This window comes from Propithecus coquereli, unplaced genomic scaffold (genome assembly GCF_000956105.1).
Source record: "Propithecus coquereli isolate 6110/MARCELLA unplaced genomic scaffold, Pcoq_1.0 Scaffold1, whole genome shotgun sequence".
NCBI lineage: Eukaryota > Metazoa > Chordata > Mammalia > Primates > Indriidae > Propithecus > Propithecus coquereli.
Genome location: NW_012133857.1, coordinates 8456866 through 8475181, shown reverse-complemented (window position 1 = coordinate 8475181; position 18316 = coordinate 8456866). Strand labels below are relative to the sequence as shown.

The 18316-nt window shown below is 40.8% G+C and overlaps 2 protein-coding genes across 2 annotated transcripts in view; both read left to right on the top strand.

The window, feature by feature from the left end:
• The window catches only part of ZNF660 (zinc finger protein 660), a 10234-nt gene extending 6467 nt beyond the window's left edge, over positions 1-3767 (top strand). Inside the window, exon 3 of the mRNA XM_012659152.1 lies at positions 1690-3767. Within this exon, the coding sequence (XP_012514606.1) occupies positions 1878-2873 (996 nt within the window). The 5' untranslated portion in view covers positions 1690-1877 and the 3' untranslated portion in view covers positions 2874-3767. The remainder of the gene's footprint in view (positions 1-1689) is intronic.
• A 7146-nt stretch (positions 3768-10913) lies between these two features.
• The window catches only part of ZNF197 (zinc finger protein 197), a 22507-nt gene continuing 15104 nt past the window's right edge, over positions 10914-18316 (top strand). The window contains exons 1-5 of the mRNA XM_012658871.1: positions 10914-11031; positions 15045-15507; positions 17046-17202; positions 17579-17670; positions 17944-18070. Coding sequence (XP_012514325.1) covers positions 15118-15507; positions 17046-17202; positions 17579-17670; positions 17944-18070 — 766 coding nt within the window. The 5' untranslated portion in view covers positions 10914-11031; positions 15045-15117. The remainder of the gene's footprint in view (positions 11032-15044; positions 15508-17045; positions 17203-17578; positions 17671-17943; positions 18071-18316) is intronic.

The window sequence follows — 18316 nt, the reverse complement described above, 5'->3', positions numbered from 1 at the left end:
ATCATTTTTATTTCTCAATTAAATAAATAAGTGAAATTAAGTGGAAGAAATAGGATGTGACATTATATCTACCATGTATTTAATTATCTAACAATATGCATATGTACAAGGCTGAAAAGGAACATAGTAAAAGTAAAATTAGTCATGTGTTAGTATCCTGGTGTTATCTTTTGGTTTTCTTTTATAACCCAATTCCTTCTAGATCTGAGGTCTTCCAGGGTTACCTGTGTGTCCAGAGTTTCATGTTAAACCAGGTGGAAAATTCCTGCTCATTCCTGACATTTGATTTCATGTACCAGCCCCTCTTGGTTGTGCTATCCGCTATTCTCACCCTTTTGCCATCCTTAGATACTGTGCTATTACGCCATGCAAGGTCCTAGCAGAGATTCTTCTGCCATGCTTTAAGTAACCCTCTTTCCCAGTTTAGCCTCTCAAGTTCATTAGTAGACTCAGTCCGTCAGAGTGATAGCATGGTGAAAAGCAGATGGATGAAACTAGCACGTAAAGCTGGATCCAGCTACAGACCAGCCCCTGTGAAGTAGGCTGTGATATGACCAATCTCCAATTTTGGAAGAATTGTGTCAACACTTATCAAGACAGGGCTTACATACTGGTATGTAGACTGGGACCTAGTATTTGGACCTAGAGCAAAAGATGAAATCTTAGTCACACCCTAAGACTGGTCCCCAACCCCCGGGCCGTGGCCATTACTGGTTTGTGGCCTGTTAGGAAATGGGCCGTGCATAGCCACCTGAGCTCCGTACCACATCCCCCCAACAACACCCTACACCCCCGTCCCTAGTCCGTGGAAAAATTACCTTCCATGAAACTGGTCCTTGGTGCCAAAAAGCTTGGGGACTGCTGCCCTAAGACAGAATCCCTGTTGCTATGCTATAAAACAATTTTTGAGCACCTGTTATGTACCAACCTTTATATCACTAGTCCTAGGGGAATACGTCAGCAAGAACTAAAAGCCAAACTCATCTGAACATCAGTCATTTGAGCTTCTGAACTAATCATCTTTCAGTTCACTTTTTCCAGGACTAGATTATAGGATTTTTTTTTTCTTTTTTCTTTTTTTGTGAGACAGTCTCACTCTGCCACCTTGGGTAGAGTGCAGTGGCATCATCATAGCTCACTGCAACCTCAAACTCCTGGGCTCAAGCGATCTTCCTGCCTCAGCCTCCCAAGTAGCTGGGACTACAGGCATGTGCCACCACACCTGGCTTATTCTTCTATTTTTAATAGAGACGGGGTCTTGCTTTTGCTTAGGCTTGTCTTGAACTCCTGACCTCAAGCAATCCTCCTGCCTCAGCTTCCCAGAGTGCTAGGACTGCAGGTGTGAGCCACCACACCCAGCCCTAGATTATAGTTGAGCCTGCTATTAGGAGATAGATGGCTCCAATTCTGGGTGTAGAGGGTGAGGCAGGAAGAAACTAGGGTGGATTTTACGTTAATTCATTGCTTATTCTGATGCTGGACCTTTTGGGCTTCTCTCAGCCCTTGGCTTTCCATAAGCCTTGACCTTGGCCTCTATGTCTAACTGCATTTTTCTCTTCTTTTTGATCAGTTCCCCTACCTTATCCTTCCGTATGGACCCTGTGGTCTACCACATCATGTCCTTGAATAATTCACCTTCCTCTAGTACAGTGAACAGATGACATGTGCAATTTCTGTTTCTTCTGTCAGGTGGTGAAACTGGGACTGATGAGATGTTGATTCCAAAGCATCATTCCTGAAAAGTCAGAATTGCATTATATTCTTTCTTTCAGGAGAATTCCACAGAGAATTTTGCCAAGGAAGTCAAAATTGAGAAAGCTCCTCTGAAGGGAAAGAGAAGAATAGAGAGGCCACTGGAATGCTCCAAGCAAGAGAAAATGAGGAGAAAGATGAGAAACTTCAAACATAAGATAGTTAAAGACAGTAAAGCACTTAGAGAAGTGAGTGACCAAGAATCTGAAAAAGACAGTAGCCAGTGCTGTGACCCTACAATAAACACAAGAGTTCAGGCTAAAAAGAGACAGTATGTATGCACAGAGTGTGGGAAAGCCTTTAGTCAGAGTGCAAACCTCACAGTACACGAGCGAATCCACACAGGAGAGAAACCGTATAAGTGTAAGGAATGTGGAAAAGCCTTCAGTCATAGTTCCAACCTTGTTGTTCATCGGAGAATCCACACTGGACTGAAGCCCTACACGTGCAGTGAATGTGGGAAGTCTTTCAGTGGTAAGTCACACCTCATTAGGCACCAGGGAATCCACAGCGGGGAGAAAACCTATGAATGTAAAGAATGTGGGAAAGCCTTTAGTCGGAGTTCAGGCCTTATTTCACATCACAGAGTTCACACTGGGGAGAAGCCCTACACTTGTATTGAGTGCGGGAAAGCCTTTAGCCGTAGTTCAAACCTTACTCAACATCAGAGAATGCACAAAGGAAAAAAAGTTTACAAATGTAAAGAGTGTGGGAAGACATGTGGTTCTAATACAAAGATTATGGACCATCAGAGAATTCACACTGGGGAGAAGCCTTATGAATGTGATGAGTGTGGAAAAGCTTTCATCTTAAGGAAGACCCTGAATGAACACCAGAGACTTCATCGTAGGGAGAAACCTTACAAATGTAATGAATGTGGGAAAGCTTTTACTTCTAATCGAAACCTCATTGATCATCAGAGAGTTCACACTGGAGAGAAACCCTATAAATGTAACGAGTGTGGGAAAACCTTCAGGCAGACTTCTCAAGTTATTCTACATTTAAGAACCCACACTAAGGAGAAACCCTATAAATGTAGCGAGTGTGGGAAAGCCTATCGGTATAGCTCACAGCTTATTCAACACCAGAGAAAACATAACGAGGAGAAAGAAACCTCATAAATAACAAATATTGTTGGTTATAGGGCTAACTGGCTAACTGCTACTCTTCTGAAAAGCAATTTTTAAGTATCATTAATCTTAATTCTACTTCTATGAATCCATACATGGAAAATAATCAGAAGTAGACAATGATTAACAAAAGGGATATTTATGCCAGCATCATATATAACTAAAAGAAGAAAACTAGATTTTCAACAGAATGAGGTTTAAGTGAATGATGGTCTATCTATATGATGGTTTTGCAGCCATCATACATTTTAAAAGAATATTTAATGACATGGAGAAATGATTTGAATAAAATGGAATATAAAAGAAAGAAAAAGCAATAGAATAAAATCCAAATTTTTAAAAAATATTTATTCATAGGAAAAAATGGGAATGAAGTAAACAAAACCAAAATGTGAACAGTGATTATCTCTGGGTGATAGGATTATAGGTGATTTCTATTTTCTTCAGTATACCTTTCTATGCTTTCTAGATTTTCTACAGTGAGAATGTACTACTTTTATATTCAGGAAAATATAGTATTTTTTAAATGCAGTGAGTACATGCTCATTTTCACTCAACAATGTTATTAAAGGTACATAGTATATAGAGTCCAGTTTCCTGGGATTGCACCCTAACACTGGCACTTAGCAGCAGTGGAAGAATGAAAAAGTCACTTCGTATTAGAGCGTATTTGCTGTTTAGTGATATAAATACCAATCCTTTGTCTTTTGCAGTTTTAAGATAAGCTGACTTTAGAGTTGTCAGCAAAGTATATAATATCACTGTTAGGTTAAAAGAAAACAGCAAAAATTTACTGAATCCTCTTTTCCCACAGTTTTGGAAGGATCTGCAGATGGTAAAGTACTGCCTAGGCTCCATCTTTTCAATATATGTCTAGACAACCAGGAAAAAAATGAAATGGAAACAATTGTAGGCTCAAAAACTTTAAAGAGATATAGTCACCATTTATATAAAACTAGCAGGAGACTTTGTCTTCACATGTTATGTAGAGATTGTGTCCAAAAGTATACTCTGGGGTCAGAGAGATCTGTGTTCTAATCCCAGGTCTGCCATGTACTAGCTTGTCAATTTTGGACAAGTCACTTAACTGCTCTGAGCCTCAGACTTACCTGTAAAAAGGGAATAGTCACCTACCTCACATGGTTGTTGTGAGGATTAAATGAGATAACGCATGTAGTATATGACAAGCCTGGCACATGGTAAATAATAATAGCTTAAATTTAGGACATTGGAGCAGTGTTTTTCTTAACAGTTTAGAGAGAGTGATTCAAGAGAAGTTTTGCCTAAGGTAGCACTTAGTATATTTTCAGGTGTAATGAACACAATACCAAGTACTAGTAGCCTAGACCATAAGAACATTGATCTTTGGCTTAAGGGGAAGTCTAGAGGTAAGCAGTTCTGTGTTTGGTTTCTCAACTCTGTGGTTCATCAAACTTCCATCTTAACTCTGTTATTTTCAGCATCTTGTCTTTCACTTTTTATAACTTCGTGGTTGCAAGACAGTAGCCACAGCTGCAATCTTCTTTTCTTCACATAACTCCTTCAAAGTCAGGAAGTGAGAAAAGGAACTGAGGCTTTTCCACCTGTTTTTTTTTTTTTCTTTTATCATTGAGAAAAATTTTTCCCAGACAAAAGGGGAAGCAGTGTTGAGCAGTCAGTACTACAGATGTTTACCAGCCCTCTGAGAAGGCCTTAGCCATCTTCAATTTTTAAAACTTTTTAAACTCCTTAGCTCACAGTCCATCTGGGAACACTCAGGATATTCCCATTCTTAGCTACTCCTCTTCTTTGTATATAATGAATCCCTAAGCCCAATGTCATTTGTCTTATGCAGATAGTGATTTATTATTTGAGGAATTACTGAGGATATGTTATTTCATTTAATCCTTTCAACACGTGTGCAAGACAGTTGAGTCTCAGTGAGGTTAAGTAACTGACTAGTAAGTGGTTGGAGCCAGGATTTGAGCTCAGATCTGACTTTGACATTCGTGCTTTCTTCACTATACCAAAGTGCCTCTGCCCTCCATAGTGGTTCTATATGTGAGTGGGAGACCAACTGGGGTTCTCCTGGGTAGCCACCTCTGTGAAAGATGATTGTATCTGGACAGTTATTTGACCATGGTTTCATAAGGAAGATGCTACCAATCTTCTCTGAATGAGATTTATGGCCTATTTCTATACCTCATAATTTCGTTTTAAGGGTTATACATTTCTTTCTTGCTGTTCTGGAAAGAGAAAAGTAAAGGTGGTATATTTATGTGAAAAATGATTGTTTGGTTTGTCCTATTTTGATAGGATAGTGGTTTACACATGATTTTGTGATATAATAGTCCTTCTTTGCATGGTTATTCCAAGCAGGGTCTGGAGGGCCTGGAACAGACTTGCAGCATTCAGGGAATAGGGCTGTTAAATCATCCCTGAGCAAACTTGTTGATGCTCCCCATATTGCTGAGCAGATAATCTCCAAAAAAAAAAACACCTTTTTTTATTACTGCGTCATAGTATCTGAAATGCTTTCTTCAGATAGGCTTTCTTTTTCATCTTAGAAGACTTTGTGATCTTCAAGAGTAAATATGTTCTAGGAAGGATATCATATCATCTCATACTCAGAGATCTGAATACAGGAGATCTTCACATTTCTTGTGTCAGGCAAGCTATGATTATAGTCCCTCAAGGAGGCTTAACCCATCTCCTAGGCTGATACCTGCCTTAAGCTGCAGGAGAAAATGTTGACAACAGGTCCTTGCATCCTTCAGATAAATATTTTGCAATATAATGTCGACTCATCACCTACCTTCCTCTAGGAGTTTACCAGGACTGCCAGCTGTTACCTCAGTCAGAGTTTGAGCATGCATCCCTTACCATTCTTTCAAGTCCTTCATGATACCCTTTGGAATTCAGGGACTTCTCTTTGAATGTGTTTTCTTACCTTCTTGTTCTAATGGAAACCTGGCTGTTCCCTAAGGGCAATGCTCACTCTGCAGCCCCTCAGTTGCTAGTTTTTGTCTCCCCTAACCCCTGTACCTCTCTGTACCGGCATTTCTTCTCTATTCTCCCTCAAACCCCCAGCTCTTTTGAAGTGTACCTCACTAGACTACTGTGTATTACCCTCCCTGTTTTTGTCATCTTCCCACCTCTTGAGGATGCACATTTTTTCACTTATATTTTTGATATCTTGAATATGTCTGAGGAATATGAAGAGGCAATAATTTTGGCCACAGACATCTTGGTTGTGTAGAATTGATCCTGTATGGAATAAAAATATATGTGCTCTTTTTTAGTTGAGAGGAAAATGTTAAAATCTCATTTTATATAGCCTTGATTAAAGGCCTATATGTAAAGCAAAGAATTCTGCTTAGAGAGGAAAGTATCTCCCTGGACTTAGAGATTTTTTTTTTTTTTTTTTGTAGATGATATGTCCTGTGCTAAGTCTTACTTGGAAGAAAATTGAAACTAAAAAAGGCTTTAGGTAGCTGAGTAATTATGTTGAATCTAAATCCCTTAAGACTAAATTTCATTGCAGCTTTATATCTTCAATGACAGACTTTAAAAAATTTTTTTCCATTCAATATAAATAAAAAAGGATGCTCTTATTGTTAGATTGTTTTTAGTCACTAGATTGTCTTTAATCACCTCTGATGTTATAAAACTGGAGTTATAAAATTGTTTTGGCAGGAAATAGTGATAATTTGTCCAATAAACATCTGCTGTTCTTATAAATATCAGTGATGTTTTCCAATATTATTCTTATGCACTTTTTCCAGTCTGTGCCAGAGACCTGGCTAAGTATGCTTCTGAACTTTTAGAGGAAGCCCTCAGGCAAAATAGTGTGAGATATCATGTGTGTGCTGGAGATGGAAGGCTGTCAGGATGAGTAGAGCCATTCCCCTATAGCTGCACAAAAATCAAGTGGATAGAGGCAACCGTGGGATACAGCACAAAGGGCATCTTTAGGTAACAAGCAGAAGCTGCTTTTAATATCCGACTCAAAGAATTGGAAGTGTTTCAGAATATGCCCTTCACCTGTGTAGTAACTACTACCGTTATTTTTCCAATGGTAAAATATCTGCAAAATATCTGGGACTAGGAAGGGCCTCAGTTACATTTCGTTCTACTCCCCAGACACCCAAACGCCTCTAAGGCTTGGAGATACTAGATCGACTTTAGAACTACCACTTTGGGGCCTCTTTATATCAGAGTATATTCAAGCGTCATGATCCTCTATAGAAAGTCTAGGAGGTATAAGCCAAGACAGCAGGCCTCCCTGCCTCCCATCCCACCAGATTATCAAAGACTTAGAAGGATTCCCAGTGAACAGAGCATATCAATGCTGGTTTGCATTCACATTGGCATGAGTTGTCTAAGACCTGACCACAGCTAAAATATTCAGCAGGTTGAAGATCCTCTTCGCACTGGCTGTCCTGACTTTCCTCCCCCTTCTCCCTAACTGTGTCTTGCCTTCAGGCAAATTGAGACAAATTTGCTTGCTTCTGTGTGTACAAAAGCCTATATATAGTGATGGAAAGAGCACTTACCTTGGATTTTAAGGCCTTACTGGTTATTAGGAAGGAAATTTTAAACAAATTACTTAACCTTACTCATACTTCGTTTCAGTATTATTAAAATTGTTGCACTATTATCTGTCTCAAAGGATTCATATAAGGAGTAAATGAAATTAACCATATGAAAGAGGCTGACAACATAATAAGTAGTGTTTATGTTCTCTATTTCTTTCTGATGTCCCAGCTGTGCCTCATGGTTCTGCTTTGAACTCTTTAGCTTCATTCAAGTTAAATGTTTTGTAGTTGCCAGTTATACACTGCAGAAAACTCGTGTGTGTGTGTGTGTGTGTGTGTGTGTGTGTGTGTGTGTGTGTGTGTTGAGGGTGGAGATACAGGAAGTGCAGCTGAGTAATTCTTGACACCAGGAAAGACCTCTTTCAAGGGTCAACGATCCTCTTCTGATTGATGATGGCATCATCAGCCTAGTAATACAAGGCTGGGCTAAAGACCAACTTGGGACAACCTGAAGATTTTCATTTTCATCTATCACTTGAGATAGGTTAGAGCAGGCCCAGAGCAGACCCCTCAGTATCTCACTTACTTTCTCACTAGGACCATAACAACCCCTTAAGCTTTTCAGATCCTAAATCTCCTATCAAAGCCATAGGTACCACAAGCTCAGGTCCTCTGATTTTGTAATCCTCTACTACCAAATACTCCCTTTTCCCAGCCTGTCCGGATAGGCCTCTGATGAAGGCAAAAGGATGGACAATGGAATTTCTATCTCCCTCCAAATCACGGAGAGGATGGCTGTTTTATCTTCCCTCAAGCTTTCCAGTCTAGACTGGATTTACCCCTCTCTGCTCCCAGCCTGCTTGGCTTTTCACAAGAGGCCTGTCCCCTTTTCCAGCTCTCCCTTCACTATGACTTCCTTGTTCCTACAAGATCCCTCTCTGAGGATGTAAAGGTAAATGGGGGAGATAATGTCCAAGAGAGACATCCAGATATGGAATGAATCCTTCTAAGTGACTCTGATCAGAATCTAACCACCATGCATATTCCTTAGTGCTTGGATACACTATTCTGTAACCAACACCCTGAACTATATTTGGAGGAATCCATGTTTGATGGTTAATTTTATGTGTGTGTCTCCTTGATTGGGCCATTGTGTGCCTAGATATTTGGTTAAACATTGTTCTGAGTATGTTTATGAGGGTGTTTCTGGATGAGATTAACATTGGAATCTGTAGACTGGTTGTCTTCCCTAACATGGGAGAGTCTCGTCCAATCTGTTGGAGGCCTGAGTAGAAGAAAAAGACTGAGTAAGGGAGAATTTGCTCTCTCTGCCTGTCTTCTGGCTGGGACACTGGTTTTCTCCTGCCTTTGGACTCAGACTAGAACTCAGATTGGAACTTACACCATTGGCTTTCCTGATTCTTGGGCCTTTGGGCTCAGACTGGAACTATACCTTCACCTCTTCTGAGTCTCCAGCTTGCAGGTCTTGGGGATTTTCAGCTTTTGTTACATATATGGCATTGTGCAAGATCCTTGGTCATAGGTCAATCACTTTCCAATGTGAACTAGAAAGAACCCTGGTAGAGTGGGGATTTATAGAAGGATGAGAAACACAATGTTTTCATTCAGACTAGGATTTCAGTTTTAGTTGATCCATATTCTAAGGTCTTAGCCCATCTTAAATGATCAGTCCTCTGCCTGCAGCCTCTTCTCAAATGCCTATTTCGAACTTATTTATTTCTTGTTTTCTAGTTTTTTTTCACCTGTACATTTGGAAATTCTAAATACCAGGAGTGTGTGTATATGTAAACAGAGGATATGTGATGTATTTCACTACTGTCCCAGTTCTCTGGGCCACTTTAAACAGCTTCCGTATAGTTGCATCTTGTTCAAGGATAAGGTGTTCCTTTCCCAACTCCATCACTCCACGAGGTTACCATGTCCTTCATCTCAGGGCAAGGGTGAGAGTGCTTCAAGTTCGCTGACCATCAGATGGTTACTAGGCAGAATATTAGGGCACAAACTAAATGACAAAACTGGGGCCCTGGGCTGGCCATTGACAATTACTGGTCCTCACCAGCTAACAACTCTGTGGTTACATGCTTCCAGGCCACTGCTTGGTAGGCATGTGGATGACTACAGGCTCACTGGTTAGTGGTCCCAGCCTACTTGGTCATTTTGGCTCCTCCCATTCCTTTTTTCATTCCCAGCGAAACACTTGCTAGGCAGGAATGTTTTTCAGCCTCCCAAAGGGTTATATTGACCTAACAGTATAGCTTTTGTCCCCTTTGTTTCCAGTCCCATAATGAATAACCCCTGTCTACCTGGGTATGCAGGGGAGGAGAAGGGGGGGCCTCAGGCTATAAGTAAAATAATTTAGTGGGGGGGGTGGGAGCAAAGACCACGTTGATTAATATTTCAAAACCTACCCATTCATGCTCTGAGACCTATAAAGTACTATCTCTTGCTTCCCCTCCTACTTGGTTGGCTGTTGCTTCCCAGTATCTTTATTGGGTCCTCCTTACCCTCTTTCTTCTTAGCATTTATCACTACCTGACACATTTTTGTATTTGCGTGTTTTCTGTCTACCCCCACTAGAAATGTAAACACCATGAGAGCAGGGACTTTACCTCATTTGTGTCTCTAGTGCCTGGAACAGTGTCTGGCACATGGCAAGTACTCGGTTAATAGTTGTTGAAGGAATGAATGAAAGAGTAGAGGCTGAAATGTTTAAGCAAATGTTTAATGAAAGCCAGGAGAGACTATATGGAAATAAACAGTATAACAAATATGTTTATTTGCTCATAACATTCATTCAACATTCATCTACTACCCAGTATGGTTCCAGATGTTAGATACACTGGATCCATACAGATGTGGCCCATATAGAGGTGTCTATTCCAGAAGTCCAAACCTAAGAGATTGAAGACCAAAGAGAGAATAAGAATTCCAGCTTCCTTTGTATACACCTAAATTTACCCAGGGTGATGAACAACTAGAATAACCGTCTCTTTCAAGAGCTTCAACTTGATTACTATTGAATATCAGAACTCCATTATCTATTTGGGCAAGCAAGTGAATTGACAAGAGAGTGATTTATAAGCCATGTCATTATTTACAGTGAGAAGTGCCATAGGTAAAAGAGACCACAAAAGTCACCCACAGGTCATTCAGACATATGAGCGATTACTCTCTAATCAACCTCAATCGAAATGCAGATTAAAACAGAAAGGTCCAACTCTTTCAGGAGGCAACAAGCATCCTAAAGTCCTGGGCCCTGTCTTTCATCTCAGCACCCTTCCGGTCTGAAACACAGCTGCCCCGCCTCATTTGACGGGAAGAACGAAGACACAAGGGCCCAGGAGCTCCGCCCCTCCTCACCACCCCTGGGAAGGGGCAAAAAAAACAAAACAAAACAAACAAAAAAAAAAAAACCACAAAACCTATGAACCATAGAGATGCGGCTTCCTAGAGAGCCGGGGATTGGGGGGCGGGGAGCCACCGGAAGCTGCCGTATCCACGGCTCGGCCATTATTCTAGGCCTATAGCCTGGTCCAGTTCCTGTGTCATCTCCTAGTGGCTTGGCGCCGAGGCTGCGATACCCAAGGCTGGAGCCGCAGCGGGAGCCCCGGGTGAGAGGGGTGGGCTCGGGGGCGGGTGGGCGTCCGCGGAGGGCGGCCCTGGACGCTTGCTGGTGCCGCACACCCCTCCTTGGCACTGACCCCCGGTACAGCCTCTCCTCAGCTCCAGGTTGGGGTTCGACGGCGTGGCATCGGCTTGGGTACGCAGCTGGGTTAGGGAAGGTATTGAGGACAGCACCTCTGAGTTTGTGTGTGTGTGCATACTGGTGTTTGAATCTGGTAGGATCTGTTGCCGTTTTCAGAACAGCTGCCTCTATAGCCAGATTTCTCAGCTCAGGCCTTTCTGCTTTTCCCCAGTCTTCTCTGAGGCTGATACACAGAAACTTTTTGAGACTTTCCTCGACGAGTGTACCCCAGATTTCTGGGGATGGATTTTTTTTTAAGGGATGGACCAGTTATCATTTTTTAATTTTGTAGTATAATGGTATTTAAAAAGCAAACTTAAACCACCCATACCACCATTACTTCAGAGAATACATTTTAACACTGAGACCATAAACTCAGAATAAATGTTGTCCTTTGCACAAAAAAAACAACAAAAAGTTATTGCCAACGTGTCAGTGGCAATGACAGTGGTATAGTAATTGTTTTTCTATTTTTACAGCTTGCCAGATTAAAGCTTTATCATGGACTGGTGTTTGGAAACAATTGTTTGGGTTTCATAAGTCTCTTCTTAGATAGAATTATTTTGGACTTTTGGAATTAAAATCTCTGAGTTCAGAATTTGCTCCCACATCTTAACTAGCTGAGTGGCCTTGAATGAATCACTTAGCTCCTCAGAGCCTGCCTTCCTTCCTTTCCTTTCTTTTTATTAATTAATTAATTAATTACGGGGTCTTGCTCTGTGACCCAGACTGGAGTGCAGTGTCCTAATCATAGCTCACTGCAGCCTCAAACTCCTGAGCTCAAGGGGTCCTCCTGCTTCAGCCTTCTGAGTAGCTGGGACTGCAGGTGTGTGCCAGCATGCCTGGCTAATTCTTTTATTATTTTGTAGATACAGGATCTCACTGTGTTGCCCAGGCTGGTCTCCAACTCCTGGCCTCAAGCAGTTTCCCTCCTTGGCCTCCTAAAGTGTTGGGATTACAGGTGTGAGACACCATACTAGGCCCTTTTGCTCTTTTTAATTTCTGCCTCGAAACCATTTGTGAGAAGCAAACAAAATGTATATTTAAAGATTTGTTATTTTTATCTGCAAAGTAAATGTAAATAGAGTTCTGATAGTTTACTGTAGAAAGTTATTTAAAATCCTTTTAAAAAATTCTTTTAAATCACCCCTGGATCCATTATCAAGAACTGCCAAGTTTTTCTCAATTGTCTTATCCCTACTGCTACTTCCTTTAGAACTTAATTATTTGTTTATACTATTGCAAAAGCCTCACTGGCCTTCCAGATATCCAGTGCTCCCTCCCTCATCATTCCTCCCTTATAGATTCCTGACCCCAGTTAAGACTCCCTTCATGCATAGAGTGGGAAATGCCTTTCTAGTTATGGCACAAAACCCAGAAGCCATAAAAGAAAACATTAATTGCATGGCAAAAACCACTATAAACAAAGTCACATGACATGTGACAAAGTCACAGAGACACTTGACAAACTGAGAAAAATTTGCACCTCCCATTGTAAACAAGGGACTAATTTTCCTATGATAAAAAGTGTGTACAAACTAACAAGACCCAACACTCCACTGTTGTTCATGTGAAACATGAACAACATATATGAATAGTTAATTGAAAAAATACATAAATGACTCAATATACTCATTCACTCAAAATGCAAGTTAAAAATTTGGCAGAGATCCCAAACTTTGACAGCTGTATTGGTGAGAGAGTGAGAAAATAGGCACTCCCATATAGCTCTTGCTGATGGTGGTATAAATTGCAAGTTGGTACAATCCTAATGAGAGCTCATTAGCAGTATCAAAATAATAAAGGCACATGCCTTTTGAGCCTGCAATTCTGCTTTAAGGAACTTTTCCTATATATACCTACACACATGCAAATTGATGTATGCCCAAGGTTATCCATGATAATATTATTGGTAATAAGAAAAAATTGAAAACTGCCCAAACATCCTATCAATGCTGGAGTGGATAAGTTATGATACATCCATGCAGTAATACCATACATCCATAAAAACAGGGAGAGGGGCTATGTACTGACAGGCGAGATCTCTAAGATACCTTATTAACTGAGAAAAGGAAGATACAGCACATTATTCATGATTCTAGCATTTGTGAAAAAAAGGAATACAAAACATGCACACACTTGTATAATATATACGTAAATAGCTCGAAAGATATATAAAGAAACTAATGGGGAGAGGGAAACTTTACACAGTATGCATTTTATAATTTTAAATTTTGAATCAAGTGAATATATTATCTATTTTTAAAAATAACTAGGGAAAATGTAAGGTAAAACCTCTTTAATGGTTGCTCATCACTTGTAGGACATGATCACTTCCTTATTTTGCTTCTCAAGAGCCTTTAGAATTTGACTTCTGTTTACCTCTCCCTGCACTACTCCTACAGTCTTGCCTCCAGAGTTTGCAAAGTGCAAACTTTCCTTCTCTGGTTTGCAAAGTGCATTTCTAACAGAGCTATTCGTGCTATCACTCCCTCACTTTTAAAAATGTAGTTTCTTTCTTCTGGAATGGCTTTCCTGATACTCCAGTGGTCTTATTTTTCCTTTAAAGCCCAACCCTAAGTTACCTTTCATGAATCCTTTCTGTGCTTTTATGTTCTCTTATTATTTGGACTTACACATTATATTGAAGTTATGTTTCTATTTCTGCTTCCCCTGCTTGGTTATAAGCAAGCTCTTTAAGGGTCTGTGTGTTACATAAAAATTAATGAGGATGCTTTCATATGTCATTGATGGTGAAATAACTATTATAATCTTAAAAGTTTAAAAATATTTGTACCCTTTGGCCTAACAGTTTTTCTTCTAGGAATTTATCCTGAAGAAGGAAGCAGAGGGGTATCCAAAAATTTGTTAGCAAGGGTAGTCATTGTGGCTGTATTTATAATAGGGGAAAATTAGAAATAATCTAAATATCCAGCAACAGGGAACTACTTAAGTATGAATGGAACTCATACAGCTCTTAAAAATAATGAAGAATATTTATTATCTTGTTCACAACATAATATGTGAGAAAAGAAAGTTATAGAGCAGTACAGTTGTATCCAGTCTGTGACCCAAATTGGTGCATAGAAAAAGGACTGGAAGGACATGGTCCAAAATAATAGAAGTGATTATTTTCTGGTTTTATGTATGTTTTCCAGTTTTGAAAATTTTTTGTTTTCTAATCAGAAAAATGTTATTTCTAAGGAACAGATGAGTTCTAGAGAACAACAAGGCTAAGTTTTACATAATAAAAATTTACTCACATTTATCCAAATATTTTGATTTAACAGAATGAACAATTGTCAGAGAATTGAAAGTACATCAAAGCTACACAGAACTTATATCAGCTTTTCTTTGTTAACTGAGGAGGTGTTAGGATTTTATCTCATAAGTACCAGGATTAAGACCATGATTACGTGTTGACTCCGCCGAACATAGGAAAGAGTGCTAGTTATAGAAGGATAATAACAACATTTGAACTCATGTACCAGGCACTGTTCAAAAACTTGAAATGTATTTAGACATCCGATTCTCACAACAACCCCATGAGGTAGGAACTAGTGATGTAACTTGTTCAGGTTATTCAGGAGTAGCCAGGGTAGGATGCCCATTGTTAGAGTGGTAAAGACTTTGTTGTAATTAGATCCTGTGAATAAAGCCCAAAGGAATTTCATGTGTTTGGTTTCAGCGGTCATCTGGGTTACATGAGTCTGTGTCACCAGAGCCTTAGGCAAGGGGCTTCTGTCAGAGGAAGCACTCTTTGGAATCTAGAACCTTGCATTCACAGAATTTCTCTTTATTACTGGGAGTTACCTGGGGCTGGAAAGCTCGGTTATTTCTCTGTGTTAACTTTAACATTGATTTCTTGAGGTCTTGTAGATGGTATTCTCCAAACTCTCAGGAAGAAGTCAAGAATTAAGGAGACCTGGAGAGGAACCTTTCTTAAAAGACAATGACAAGAGAAAATTGGGCCCACAGCGCTCTGAGACAAGAGGGTCTTGTGAAAGGAAAGGACGATACCTGGAAATGGGGAACCAGCTTCCAAGGGAGCAGCTCCTCTGTTTGGGAGACCTCCCACCTGCACTTTAGACAGTTACGTTACCACGAGACATCTGGACCCCAGGAGGCTCTGAGCCGGCTCCGGGAACTCTGTCGCCGGTGGCTGAGGCCAGAAGCACGCACCAAGGCGCAGATCCTGGAGCTGCTGGTGCTGGAGCAGTTTCTGAGCATCCTGCCTGGGGAGATTCGGACCTGGGTGCAGCTCCATCGCCCTGGCAGTGGCGAGGAGGCTGTGGCCTTGGTAGAGGAACTGCAGAAAGACCTCGATGGACCAGCACTAAAAGTGAGAAAGGTGGGGAGGGGCAGGGGATGTTGGGATAGAGAGAAGGAAATAATTGAAGCTGGGCTGCAGGGTGATCCTATTATTTTCATTAATAATTAACAGCACACTGGTAACCCTAATACTAATTGAAGCAAGTTCATGAGCTATTCAGACTATAGAATATCTTTGTAGATAATTGGATTTGTGATTGAAGTCTTTGAGCTCAACTCAGAATCAGCACAAAAGCATTGACTTTGTTTTATCCCCTAGGTGATGCTTGCTGATGCTGAGTTTGGTTCAAGAATCTGAAGAAGATAATGTTTATTAAGTGTTTCCCTAAACAGAAACTTATGTATTGTTTCTGTAAGTCTATTTGGAATGGTGATGTAAGCCTGGATTGTAAAAGGCAGAAGCATAACAAGAATAAAGCTTTCGTGTCCAGGTGCGGTGGCTCACGCCTGTAATCCTAGCACTCTGGGAGGCTGAGGCAGGAGGATTGCTTGAGGTCAGGTGTTTGAGACCACCTCAGAAAGAGCAAGACCCTGTCTCTACCAAAAAAAAAAAGAAATAGAAAAAACTAGCCAGGCATGGTGGTATGCACCTGTAGTCCCAGCTACTGGGGAGGCTGAGGAAGGAGGTTCACTTGAACCCAGGAGTTTGAAGTTGTAAAGAGCTGTGATGACACCACTGCACTCTACCTGGGGCAACAAAGTGAGACTCTGTCTCACAAAAAAAAAAGAATAAAGCTTTTCAGATCTGGCAAGACCTCCCTTGTGTGCCCCTACTGGGTATTCTGCAAGCCTAAGGATTAGGTTGCAATAATTGTTTCTGAGAAGATTTACATCCTTAACCATTAGATTGGGATCTTAATATAGCCTCTCGTGTGTGTGATTTTTTTTCTTTAAATCTATAGACCAGTACAAACATTGCTTTGTAAGAAATGTGAATCATAACTCACACTTAGGAGTGGCATCAAGGATGGGCATTGTTTGTTTTCATCATAAAAATGAAGACTTTTAGAGCCATATATTTCATTACAAATTACTAATCATCCCTTTCATTTGAGAGATAAGAAAACTGAGGCAGACATCTAGCTAGCCACAAAGCCAAGTGTCTTGGTGCCTACTCCAGTATTACTTGTATTGAAGCAGGAAGGGATAAGTAAAGGGGTAAATTAGTAGGAGGTAATAATAAGTAGAAGAGATGTGATTTAACCCAAGTCTGATCTAAAACTAGGTCTGAAGCTAAAATACATGCTCTTAATTACTGCTTGTTACTTCCCATTCCTTCCTTAATTCACACCCAGGTCTGGCTTCTGTTCCCACCGTTCTGTACAGTCTCCTATGGGAGAGGTCACCAGTGCCATGAGTGGGGCTAGAGGGCACCTCCATTGTTCTCAATGCAAAGCTTTACTGCTGTTTTGATGCTTCATACTTGAGGTGGGTCTCTGTGATCACACAGTTCTAGATTGTGGGCAGAAAGAGGTCCATGGTGGTTAGGTGAGTCCATTTTCTGGAGGTACAAGAAGAGCCAGCTTATTTTGTTTTGCTTATCTCCAGGTTCCAGTCCTTGTCAAGGATCAGGACGTTTTCCAGAAGGAGATGAGCACTCCAGGAACAACACCTCCCACACCCATTGGCCGCCACATAGCAGCTGAGATTTGCCCAAATCCTCTTACTGACCAAGTGGTGTTCAACCTCCAGGATCCTCAACATGGTACTTACTCAGTGGCCTTGGCTTTGGACTTTTCCAGGACCCTTTCTGTGTCTCATTCCCCTACACCCAGGGAGCTGCTTCCTATATAGAAATCCCTTACAGTGCCAGTTTATTTTTGCTGTTCCTGATCTTCTCTCCCTTGTCCTTTCCTGGATCCCTCGGACCCTGTATCTATTCTTATTGCTGCTCTTTGTATTATTCCAGCTCTGCATGTGGGGGTCATTCAGAAATGGTTTGTAGATCATTTTATAACCATCATTGCCTAGGCCTGGCAGTTCTGGATCTTTCTGAATTCCTGATTTGTTGGAGATGTTAGACTTGAGATGGTCAGCAAGAATAGCAGTAATCTCACATGCAGCTTTTTCCCCTCCCTCAGATTCTTCTGTACCTGAAGCTTCTGCCCTTTCTCAGGAAGAGAATCCAAGAAATCAATTAATGGCACTTATGCTCCTAACAGCCCAGCCCCAGGTAAGATTTGCATCCTCTTTCCCTCCTATCTGCGCTACCTAATTGTGGCTGAAGTGCCCTCTCTTATCCTAGTGCTTGGGTGTCCAGGCCCCATCTCTAAATCAAGGTCCACGCTATTGGAAGACACACTTTATATGTGGTTTCCTTATGTCTCCCTGATGGCCATTGTGAACCTCATGGTCTCACAATGTATCCCTTCCCTAGAAGTGAAAGGAAACTTTCAGTATAGGAGCTCCTGGGCATTGGTGATCTCAAACACATCTGTTATTTCAGGAGTTGGTGATGTTTGAGGAGGTATCAGTATGCTTCACTTCAGAGGAATGGGCTTGTCTGGGCCCAATTCAGAGGGCCTTGTACTGGGATGTGATGCTGGAGAATTATGGAAATGTGACCTCCCTAGGTAAGGACCTTTCTTCCTATAATTCTTACCTTTATTTCATCAGCCTTTATTTGTTTTCTGATTATAAACATAGTATATTCTTATTTTGGAAAAAACAGAATATTAGAAGGAAGGAAAAAACTTCCTTAACCCCAGTATTTGCTGACAACTGCTATCAACATTTTCATATATTACCTTTCTGATTTTTGTTTGTGTTTGGGTTCTTTTTACATTGTTCAAATATGTGTTTGTATGTGTATATACAGG